The sequence below is a fragment of the Pygoscelis adeliae genome, unplaced genomic scaffold, assembly GCF_000699105.1.
Source record: "Pygoscelis adeliae isolate BGI_AS28 unplaced genomic scaffold, ASM69910v1 Scaffold127, whole genome shotgun sequence".
In the NCBI taxonomy this organism is placed as follows: domain Eukaryota; kingdom Metazoa; phylum Chordata; class Aves; order Sphenisciformes; family Spheniscidae; genus Pygoscelis; species Pygoscelis adeliae.
The window spans coordinates 98910-111437 of record NW_008825208.1 but is presented as its reverse complement, the minus strand read 5'-3'; the positions used below and the strand labels follow the sequence as shown (position 1 = coordinate 111437).

The 12528-nt window shown below is 40.5% G+C and overlaps 1 protein-coding gene across 1 annotated transcript in view; it reads right to left on the bottom strand.

Annotated features, from left to right (window-relative positions):
- Positions 1 to 12528, bottom strand: part of BDP1 (B double prime 1, subunit of RNA polymerase III transcription initiation factor IIIB) — a 55445-nt gene that overhangs the window by 27789 nt on the left and 15128 nt on the right. Inside the window, 12 exon segments of the mRNA XM_009328976.1 lie at positions 75 to 190; positions 1682 to 1892; positions 2455 to 2642; positions 3140 to 3356; positions 4623 to 4683; positions 4686 to 4718; positions 5299 to 5534; positions 7562 to 7644; positions 8084 to 8243; positions 8836 to 8912; positions 9080 to 9224; positions 10666 to 10742. Of these exon segments, the coding sequence (XP_009327251.1) occupies positions 75 to 190; positions 1682 to 1892; positions 2455 to 2642; positions 3140 to 3356; positions 4623 to 4683; positions 4686 to 4718; positions 5299 to 5534; positions 7562 to 7644; positions 8084 to 8243; positions 8836 to 8912; positions 9080 to 9224; positions 10666 to 10742 (1604 nt within the window).

The window sequence follows — 12528 nt, the reverse complement described above, 5'->3', positions numbered from 1 at the left end:
GGTAACAAGGAACAAAAGAATCATGCACCACATGAAAGCTTTTCAAATGCAATTTTGCTAAACTCTAACCTCACCTGCTTCGTTCACACAGTATGTTTTCAGAAATACAGGGCACCTGAGGCACCTCTTGCTGTTCCTGTTCCTCATTGCTCAATACATCTGCTTGACACAATACAGCTTCATTTTCACCCTTTAATTTTCAATTTAAAAAGCATGAAGAAAAAGAGAATCAAGCAAGTTTTTTTAAAACAGAAGTGTATTTTATAAAAAAAAACCCCAAAACAAAAAACTACAGATCTGTGTGCTGCTTTCCCAATCTGAATCAAGAAAAGAATCTCATTATATTTATTAAGAGTAATCTGCCTGAGCACATCATTCAATTTATAGGCAAGCGGGAACAGAAGTATTTTTAGTCCTGGGCTACCTAGAGTTAGGCTTTTAAATACTATATGCACCCAGGCATTATGGGTAACACTTTTCTATTCAGCATTCAATCAACTCTCTTACGTGGAGTACTACGGAAACAAAATACTCTGGCAAATGGAAAAACCTTTGAAAACTGGACACTGCAGAGCACACAGAGGCACACCCAAGCCACTATAACATAACCTCAGATTCAGAAGGCCTTATTAGTTTTACTTCTGTATTTGCCACACTAGTTCCACAAAGCAGCCACTCAAAACACATCCCTCAGCACTCCAGGTCTGTGACAGCTTTATTAGTACAGAGAGGCATCAGACCGGCCGTGGTTCTACAGATTTGCACAGCACAGAGCAGATGTATGTGCATACTCCACAAGCCAAAGGTCTAGAATAGCCAAAGCTGAACTGCAAGCAACTATCTCGGCTAGGGGTGAGCTGACACTGTGGCACTGAGAGGGAGGCTGTAGATGCAGTGCACCCATGCTGCTCTCTGGGAACGCAGCACACCAGTACTCCAAGCTAGCTCTACACAGGTTCAAGAACAAAACCAGCTATAACCACTCCAAAAAATGAGTCACTCTTACAAAGCTTAGCTATGTTTGAGATCTAAGGCAAGACTACACAGAGACAATTCACGCCCACATCCATGACATGATTCATGAGCAACCCACAAAACGGTTGCAGAAAGTTCATCATACTACAATGGCTTTCAAGGATTTCAATACCTTTTACAGTGCCTAGTAAAGTGTCTGTGGGGATAGACAGTGTAGGTGAATGACTAAATTTACCTATGTAAAGTAGAGGAGTGTCAGGCACTGTAGCAATAAAGCCAGTCAAAGCTTACCAAATTAATAAGACCTTATTTTTTACAGAAAAATAGCTATCTTCTGCCTTCTCTCAATACTCTATACTAGATTCGTCAACACAGACTTGATTCATCCAAACAGGAAAGATAAAATGAGAAAAAAAGCTAATTTATGTATTGCAATATAAACCACATTTTTATTCTAGAGTTTACCTTAAGTGTCCATAATCCTTTTTTCTATCATGCAATCCAATCAAAATCAGATCCTCATTTGTAGAATTCACTGATTTCATACCTGCAATACCTCAACATACCAGGGTTTTGGGGATTTTCTTCATCTAGTATGGTGTCTCAGCTTCAGGGAATGCAACTCAAATGTTCTAATTTAACTTCATAAAATAGAACTTGCAACTTGGAACCATACTTTTGAAGTTAAAACACTTATTAGACTTACCATGACAGTATTGGCAGACTCATCTTTTTGCAATACTAACTGCTCTGCTTCAGGCTGTTTCTCCCTCTCATTTTCTGATATTTGTAATTCCTTCTTTCCAATAGCTCTTCCCAAGTTTGGCTTGTACCTCTGGAATCTGCTCCGCACTAACTGGACAGGCTGAAGAGGTGTTTGTTTACTTTCTTCTTCAGTGGTATTTTTGCTATCAATGCTAAGTCAGACAAGGGAAAAAAAAAAAGCTTTTGTATTAAGTTTCGGATATCATTAACAAACACAGGTTCACTATATTTACATATAAAAAACAGCTGAGTTTTTAAAAGAAGCGATGTAAACATAAAGTTCTGCTGAGTTTAAGTTACAAACACAAAATTTTGTTTCAGCAAAAATTGCAAAGCACTGGTCTCCTAACTACTTCCACAACAGAATTAGCTAACTCACTGGAGGCATTAACTTACTGTCTGCTTATTACTATAAAACCAAAGCAGTTTTCACACAGTTTCTCCAATAAACAAACTAGTATTCCTCTGCTTAAATGAAATGAATCTAGTGTTTCAGGTGATGAAACAGTTGTAAAATAATGCTCATTAATTTAATGCTTAGCATAGAAGTAACCGGAATTTTAGTATAACTAGTGTCAAAACTATGACAACTGAGATTTCGTTCAGTATTCTTGTTAGATTTTCTTTGCCAGTTAGCAATCCATTGACACAATGATTTCCTTTTAAAATACCTTCATTGCTACAGTCAAGAAACAAAAGTAGCTAAGCCCTTACTCTGCATTAGTACTTGAGGTGTCATCTTGGTTAATTTCAGGTAGACAAAACTTGAGTTCACCATCCTCTGATCTTGAAAGTGTCTTTGGGGACTCACAGCTCCGCCTCTCAGAAACCTCCTGAGAGCCAAATGACTTCCTCTTTCCTAAGGATTCCAGTGGTTGCAGGACTTCATATTTTCCTGCCTTCTGAAAAATGTAAACACCAGAACCAGAAAAAGTCATGATACTAAACCAAAAGGAGACATTATGATGTCCATGAAGTTTGGTACTAATCACCCTCCTAAGTGTTTCCTGCAAAAAACCCTCTGTTAACTCCTTACTAACAATTTCCCAGTCTTCCCAGGACAAACACACATTTGTTTCTTTTAAACAAAATAGCTTGAAATCTAGATTTCTTCTTTGCCATCTTCGATTAATACTTTTCTTTCTCCACTGTCAGCTCTACAAGGTCTCCTCAGGTCAGAAAGACATCTGGACGCATAACAGGAGATACAGAATGGATGTAATCTGTTTCTCCGCACAACAACCAAGTAGAAAGTACAGGAGTTTTCACGTAGAAAAATATAGCTTTTGAAAAATTTGTTTCAAAAAAGATTAACTTATATTTTTTAAATAACCAGTACTTCATTTCACAAATCCAAAAGCTAAAATATAACTAAAGAAGAAAAAAAAAAAAGCCTTACATCTGTATCAGGAAGGATGCTACCTTCACTGTCACACTGTGTCAAACTCTCTGCCTTGTTGGTATCTTTCTGTGATACACCTTTATTATTTACATCCAGCACCTCCCTTCTACCAGTTGTCGTTCTTAAATTTGGCTTTGGTCTCTGGAATCGACTCCTCAGTGGCCGAGCTGATGATACAACAGCTTTCTCATCTTCCTTCCGAGGACCAGATTCCCTACAAAAACAAACAAAAGAACAATCAAAAGCATGGGACAACAGTGGTTCTCCAAGTTACACATGACATACTTACTTGTATGTAGCTCTCTTCAATACAGTAGCCAAGTATAAAAACTTAGCTTTCTTAGAGCAATAACAAAGTTACTGACATTGTGAAAAAAGATCCAATAAAAGCACATTGGACATCACCAAAACTTTGTGTATCTTATAAACAGATGAGCAAAGGTAAGTTAGAAAAACACATCATTTCAGAACAACTGCAACTTCCAGTTGCACTTTAAGAGGAATACAAACATTTTACAAATGCCTTTCTTTGCCTAATCATGTTTAAAATTACCCAGCAGATTTACAGCACAGTTGTCTTTTTTTTTTAAAGGACATTTTAATAGGAAACCAAACCCTATACTCAAGGATTTACATAAGAACATAGGGATGCACTGTTAGGACCAACATGGAGAAGATAACCAGAAGAACCGAGCATCAGAAAGACATTTGTTTGAAAACTGGGCTCACAGTCTAAAGATCAAATTAACATCCAACAGCATATAACCTCAGTGCTTTTGAGCTCTTGGGGTTTTGTTTGTTTGTTTAAGTCTATGTCCTGGTTTTGGCTGGGACAGAGTTAATTTTCTTCCTAGTAGCTGGTACAGTGCTGTGTTCTGGATTTAGGATGAGAATAATGTGATAACACATGGATGTTTTAGTATAAACACTGCTTAGCAACAACTAAGTCAAGGACTTTTCAGCTTCCCATACTCTGCCAGTGAGGAGGTGCACAAGAAGCTGGGAGGGAGCATAGCCAGGACAGCTGACCCAAACTGGCCACAGGGATATTCTGTACCATATGACGTCATCCTCAGTATATAAGCTGGGGGGAGTTGGCCAGGGTGTAGTGACTGCTGCTCGGGCACTGGCTGGGCATCGGTCGGCAGGTAGTGAGCAATTGCATTGTGCATTGCTTGCTTTGTATATTCTTCTATTATTATTATTATTACTACTACTATTTTACTTTATTTCAATTATTAAACTGTCTTTATCTCAACCCATGAGTTTTCTCACTTTTACTCTTCCAATTCTCTCCCCCATCCCACCAGGGCAGGGGGAGTAAGCGAGCTATACTATAATACTATAGGTATTATATATACACTATAATACTATAGGTATAAAACTTGGTTTTAATGCTGGAGTTGAATGTAAAAGTGTAGAATACCTAGAGATACTGCTGGTTTTGAACCATCCCTTCTCTCCATTTAAATAACCTTACCCTGTATTGAAATCTGAAACCTGTTTCAAGACATCTGACAACCCCTTTTCACTTTCATAGCTTTCTGCTTCTGAGGACTTTTCGTGGGACCACTGCCTTATATGTATTGAGTTCATCTCAGAATCTGTAGAAATGTCCCCTTCTAACATCACATTGCATGGCTGAGCGTCTTCATGAACCGTCACATCCTAAAAGAAATAGAAGTTTCACTCTATTAAGATGAAATATTTGCTGGACCTCTCTTATAGAAGAGCAGGGGAAAATAAAAAGTTTATTTCAGTATCTTTTACAAAAACACTCAAAAAGATCTCTCGTTTCCTGTGCATCCAACTAATATCAGTAGATACTTTAAAAGTAAAAATTTGTTATTTTTCTATATACTTTCTATCTGAAGTGGTCTCTTTTCCAAGAGACCTTTTTTCTCTGCATTTCTCTTTTCAGATCTGGTAGCACAAATAACCCAACAAAGTGAGATATAATCCATCTATCCATGGAAAACAGAATCCAAGTGCAAGCATGAGAAAATCCTATGACAAATCAGTTCATTCTAAAAGAATAAACAAAGCATGCAAAGGCTATGCTTAAAAATTACGTGGTACGTACCTAGATCTTTTTTACTAAAAGCTTCTACTTAGGCCCCAGCAAAACAGTGTGCCTAAGCAACCGCTCGAGAAACTTACGTTTTTGAGGCATGGATCATTGTTTTCATCCCTATGGGGTATAACAGCTTTTTCTACTTCTCCACCTTCAGTCTTCTCCTCTTCAGGAACTTTTTCATCTGTCAAGTCTTTTTGCCTTGCAACAGTTCTTCCTAGATTTGGTTTTGGTCTCTGCACTCTGCCTCTCTTCAGAGGTGTTGGTTTCAGCACACTCTGTTTGCTGTCTTCTTGGAAAGCAGCTGTTTCATTAGACCTGAAAAAATACATAAGATCCATAAGTACATAACACATCTGAAAGAAGGAGGAGTCTTGGAGAAGTGATACTTTTTTCTTTTCTTTTTTAAACAGTTATTGACGTACACTTATCTAAAATGGAGCTATGCATTACTAACTTCATGAAACAATAAAGTTAGAAGTTTATCTGCTAGAGACTGAAAAAGTACCTGACAAGTTTAAACTTATGTTTGCCCTGTTCTTTTTCTTTTCCCACTGGAGACAGGATACCACACTAGACAGACCTTTTTCTGACCCATAAGGGCTCTTCTTGTATTCCTATCTGGTCTAGAGGCAGATGGACCTAATTTAATGAAGGGTTAAAAGTCATAAACATTCAGAAAATACATGAATAACTTCATAATCTTACTAACGTAAAAATATCAGATGCACATTATTACAACTGTCAGATACTTCTATGCCTTTTTACCCTGAGCACCAAGTTACATAGCATGTTAATGAAAGAAATAAATGTTAAAGTATTTTTCTGCCACATTATCAAACCCAGTTTACCTCACAGAATCATAGAATCATTAAGGTTGGAAGAGACCTCTAAGATCATCGAGTCCAACTGTCAACCCAACAACACCATGCCCACTAAACCATGTCCCTAAGCGCCTCATCTACCTGTTTTTTAAATACTTCCAGGGATGGTGACTCAACCACTTCCCTGGGCAGCCTGGTCCAATGTTTAACTACTCTTTCAGTAAAGAAATTTTTCCTTACATCCAATCTAAACGTCCCCTGGCGCAACTTGAGGCCATTTCCTCTCGTCCTTTCGCCAGTTACTTGGGAGAAGAGACCAACACCCACCTCACTACAGCCTCCTTTCAGGTAGTTGTAGAGAGCAATGAGGTCTCCCCTCAGCCTCCTTTTCTCCAGGCTAAACTACCCCAGCTCCCTCAGCCGCTCCTCATAAGACTGGTTCTCCAGACCCCTCACCAGCCTCGGTGCCCTTCTCTGGACACGCTCCAGCACCTCAACGTCCTTCTTGTAGTGAGGGGCCCAAAACTGAACACAGTATTCGAGGTGCGGCCTCACCAGTGCCGAGTACAGGGGCACGATCACTTCCCTGCTCCTGCTGGCCACACTATTGCTGATACAGGCCAGGATGCCATTGGCCTTCTTGGCCACCTGGGCACACTGCCGGCTCATGTTCAGCCAGCTGTCGACCAACACCCCCAGGTCCTTTTCCGCCAGGCAGCTTTCCAGCCACTCTTCCCCAAGCCTGTAGCGCTGCATGGGGTTGTTGTGGCCGAAGTGCAGGACCCGGCACTTGGCCTTGTTGAATCTCAAAGAATAAACCTCCTTCCATCCTCCTCAACCATCCCCCCTTAAAAACAAAAGTTTGGGGTTTTTTTGGTTGCTGTTGTTGCTTTGGTTTTGGTTTTTTGTTTTTTGTTTTTTTTTCTTTTTTGGTGGGGGTGGCTTTTTTGTTGTTGAGTTTTGTTTTTTTCGTTCTTTTTTTTTTTTCTTCAATAATCTCTCCTGTAAAACACATTCCTCGTCTCACACTACAGCTGCCATTTCTCCACTGAAGAGAAATACAAGAAACACTTCTTAATTAACATGTGCATTAAATTGCCCACACGTTGGAATTTTTTCCCCTAATACCAGACACCAAACACTTAACTACACTTTAAGAACAAACACTTTTTCCTATTGTTTAAATACTTTACACTTTCCACCACTGAAACAGATGCATTTCAGTATTAAAGCTAGTGGAGAAGGCTTGTTTGAGTTTTCAAGGGACTAACTTTTCAGGGTTTTTTTGCATTTATCATGACTGACATCTCATTTAAAAGCACTCCTTTAAAAACAAAAGCGTTTAATCTATTTGTTTCACGTGTTAAAAAAACATTCCTATTCTTCCCTTAATTTCTGTCTCATTGCAGAAGTTTCTTCAGAAACATCTATAATTACCACACTATGTAATACTACCAGAAGTGAGAGAGATGGCAAATTGCTGGAGAGCAGCACATGTCTTCTCATTTTTCATATACTTACTGAGACACTGTCTCCAGGACTTTATCATCTTTTTCTGCAGCTTCTTCACTGGTAGCATCAGACCTATTGCTTTGATCAGTATTCTGAATAGAAATAGAACATCAAGACATTAAGTCTCTTACATTTATAAAGTACAGCATTACCTAACAGACCAGGTAACTGTCCATTACAGGATAAAAAATGGATTGCTTATAACAGACACAGGCAATTACAGGGTACCTTTCACAGAGTCAGAAAGGTGCAGTAAAATCTAGATCAAACAACTAAAGCTGTATTCACTGCAGGACATGAAATATTATTGGCATCTACTGTTTGTGTGACAAGCTCCCAGCTTAGCTGAGGCCTCTAAGCAATATCACACTGTCACTGCAGGTTAAATAAGTGGTTGATTCCTGGTCGTAACTCAGGGGAAAAAAAGAAAAGGGGGGGAAAAAAAAAGAAAAGAAAAAGATAATGTTGCTGTTGCACCCAGCAGCTTTTTAGCTAGCACATTATCTCCAGTTACCTTACTCTATTAAATACCTTTTCGGTTTCTCCCTTAGGCTGTGGATGGGACATTTTATCATTTCCTGCATCTTTTCCAGGCTCTTCTTTCCTTCCAGATGCTCTTGCAACATTAGGCTTAAATCTCTGTCGACATCCTCTAACTATTGCCTTTGCAATTACAGTTTTTTCAGGTTTTCTGCACAAAGTATCCACAACAGTAACATTTACTCCATAATATTCAAGCCTATGTAATATTCAATGACTTGCACAGCTTTCTTTACTGGAATTGAGTTGTCTTTGGAGGGATTTGCACAAACTTATGCAAGTTTCTTCACATGAGAACCTAACTTTGTTTAGTCTTACAGAGTGTGGAAACTCAATTTATCTACCTATGTAAAAGATACGAAGTTATCACTCAGGGGAGGAACCTAACTAGACTGCATACCATAGCTGCTTCTGCAGGTGTCAGAAGCAGAACCATTAGCTGTCAACTGAGGGTGGGAAGAAGGCGAAGCCATAGTTATCACTTCCCTCCCTTCCCCCTCCCGAATTCCAAGCACAGATGGTACTTCATAAAGTAATGCTTTCCTCAATTTCCCAGAAAAGAAGTATGTACCTTCTACCATAGTACTACTTGATATCATCCAAGAAAACGCCAAAGTCAAATTTAAGATTTATATTAAAACTTCACAATTACTGTTGTCTTTTTATAACAGCACTATATAGAATAAATTAACAATTATAGTCAGTTAATTCCAGGAGACTGGAAAAGTGATGTCAATACTTACTCAGATTTAGCATCCAAATACTTGTTCTCCACTTCCGTGGCTTCATTTCTGTTTCTTCTACTGTCTTCCTCAGAGCACTGGAATTGAGGCAACGAATATTACTCTTGGACAAGTGCACAAATACCTCAGAGGTAGTTCTCAGAATACTACTTATTAGACTGTAGCTGGTCCACAGTATCAGCATGGGTCAAAACAGATACAGCATCAAGAGCATAGCATATTAAGCAACATTCCTCCTTCTGACCTTCTCATCTGTATTCACAAGGTTTGGAGAGGAAGTCTTGGCCTCCATTTTTTCTTGGGTTGCTGCTTCTCTCCTTCCAGATGATCCTACTGAATTGGGTTTAGGTCTTTGCAAATGCCCTCTGTCTGCTGGCTTCTCAGTTTTCCTTAAGATATAAAAAGAGGTGGTATATGTTATTACCAAAGAGAAACTTAAAGTCTTATATAGTCCAAGATGTACTTCAAGAGCACCAGAGACTGCATGGGTAATGCAGCAAGACGATAAACTGAAAAAAATTATATTACCACTTTCTGATATTAGAAGATATGCTACTAATTAATGCAAAGAATGTCAAATGAACCTTAACAACTTTGCTGGCTTTCAGTGGAATCTACTTAAAAATATCTGAAGGAAGTGCTTCTTGCTGTTAAATAAATAGGAACACCTCTTCTCCTAGGGATTCCCAATTGATGTCAGTGTAAACTGTGAATAGATTTCAATAGAAACAACAGAAATCTGCTCCAAAGTAGAGCAGATTTTCTTTATGTACAAAATTTTGCATCTGCCTTTCCTGTCCCTCCATCCCCTTTCACAGCTATCCCACTCACACAATTATGAACTGCTGTTTTCAAACACCTTGTCCTACTGCCAACATCCATACATATTTGAAGAATGGGGTACATACATCAATCTCTGTGTCCTTAATCATTGCAATGCAGTGTCGTGGAATTCACACACTGTTTGGCAGAGCCCTACAGCTTATCAATAATCTTCAGATTGGGAACTACTAGCTTTTCTTATATTCTTCCTAGGACAGGACAAATAAAGCTTTGATGGTCTTTACCATAAAAGTGAGCTGTCCTTCAATAAGGCAAAGATAGAAGCATGAAAAACAATCTAACATTAACTAGTAGCCCATCTCTAAATCACCTTTAAAAAATTGTATCATGGAATAGGAAGTTGCTGATCACACAAAAATGGGATCTTTAGGCACAGACTTGTTTAAACACCACTGCTCAGTTACAGCAATAAATGTAAGAAATAGTGAAAGATTAACTTCATAAAGGAGCACAGGTAAGACAGAGACAGCTTGGAGTATCTTCTAGAGAGGTGCGTCTCAACTTAGACTCTTGCACTGAGTTGCAAAGAGCAACAGTTTCCAGTTAGGAAGGTATGAATACACCATACACATGATGTGTGCAGCTAATAAGCACTGATGGACAACTGTGAATTTCAAATCATACAGTGAGGCCCTTTTATAAAAAAAAATTAATAAAAAAAAAAATCAACTCTCTCAACCAAGGTTCACTCACAAAATGGCAGAACTTCTTCAGAGAAATCTCTTGTTCTTGCTAACTGTAGAGCAGCTAGCTTTTTTCTAAGCTTGGTTAAGTCTTCCTCTTTGTACCCATGTAACATTTTAAATCTTAGTCACAGCATTACTCCTCAGTGATCAAAATTTCTATCACAAACTTCACTGAATATGGAAAAAAGTTACATGATCTATCGTCTAGTCCAACCTACTATGGTCAATCAAAATTATATCCAAAACAAGTAAATCCAGGCTTAGCTTAAGTACTACTGCAAGGTAAAATAATTCTACTTACATGATCTCAGACTGAGAATCACTTTCTGATGCACTCTGCTTTTCATCTGGTCTAAGTAAGTCATGTATGTCTTTGTTCTGAGTAAGAAAAAAAAGTTGTAGAAATGAAACGATAAATGTAGAACTCTTTGCTTTAATGTAAATAAAAGCAGAAACAAGAACAAGATTCACAGAACGGTTGAGGTTGGAAGGGACCTCTGGAGGTCATCTGGTCCAACCCCCTGCTCAAGCAGGGCCACCTAGAACGGGTTGCCCAGTACCATGTCCAGACAGCTTTGGACTATTGCCAAGGAGGGAGACTCCACAGTCTCTCTGGGTAACCTGTGCCAGTGCTCGGTTACCCTCACAGTGAAATAGTATTCCCTGATGTTCAGAAGGGAACCTCTTGTGTTCCATTTTGTGCCTGTTGCCTCTTGTCCTGCCACTGGGCACCACTGGAAAGAGCCTGGCTCCGTCCTCTTTGCACCCTCCTTTTAGGTTTTTATATAGGTATTGAAGAGATCCCCCAGAGCCTTCTCTTTCTGCAGGCTGAACTGTCCCTGCTCTTCTTAGCCTTTCATCATAGGAGAGACGCTTCATCATCTTCATGGCCTTTTGACAGGCTATCTCCAGTATGTCCTCATCTCTCATACCGGGGAGCCCAGAACTGGTCACAGTACTCCAGGTGTGGCCTCACCAGGGCTGAATAGGTCATAGGCTTGCCAAGCTGGTGAAAAGGGCTTTGAACTAGAGATGCTGGGGGAGGGGAACCTCAATCCATCCCACTCCTGCTGGTTTGATGCCAGGGCCAGCAATAGATGCCCAGAGCCTGAAGGAGGAACACAGGTCAGCAGGAGCGTGCCTGAAGGGCAGCACAAAGGAACTCCAGCCAGTAAGCCAGCTTCATCGGGGGACCAACTTCAATGCCTCTATGCAAACGCACGTAGCATGGGGAATAAACAAGAGGAGTTAGAGACGTGCGCACGCCTGCAGGGCTACAACCTTACTGGCATCATGGAGATGTGGTGGGATGGCTCCTATGACTGGGGTGTTGGGATAGAGGGATACAGGCTCTTTAGGAAGGACAGGCAGGGGAGACAAGGAGGCGGTGTTGCCCTCTATGTCAATGACCAGCTGGAGTGCATGGAGCTCTGCCTGGGGATGGATGAAGAGCTGACTAAGAGCTTATGGGTCAGAATTAAAGGGAAGGCAGGGATAGGTGACATTATGGTGGGGGTCTGCTACAGGCCACCTGACCAGGAAGACCACGCAGATGAGGCCCTCTACAGACAGATAGAAGCAGCCTCACGCTCACAAGCCCTCGTCCTCATGGGCGACTTCAACCACCCCGACATCTGTTGGAGGGACAACACAGCAGGGCATAAGCAATCCAGGAGGTTCCTGGAATGCATTGATGATAACTTCCTTCTCCAAGTGGTAGAGGAGCCAACAAGGAGAGGTACTATGCTGGACCTTGTTCTCACCAGCAAGGAGGGGCTTGGTCAAGGCTCAAGGGCAACTGGGCTGCAGCTGCCCACTGCTCAAGGGCAGCCTGGGCTGCAGTGACCACAAAATGGTGGAGTTCAAGATCCTTAGGGCTCCCAGGAGGATGCACAGCAAGCTCACTACCCTGGACTTCAGGAGAGCAGACTTTGGCCTCTTCAGGGACCTGCTTGGTAGAGTGCCATGGGACAAAGCCCTGGAGGGAAGAGGGGCCCAAGAAAGCTGGGTAATTATTCAAGGATCACCTCCTCCAAGCTCAGGAGCGATGCACCCCAACAAAGAGGAAGTCAGGCAAAAATGCCAGGAGGCCTGCATGGATGAACAAGGAGCTCCTGGACAAACTCAAACACAAAAAGGAAGCCTGCAGAGGGTGGAAGCAAGG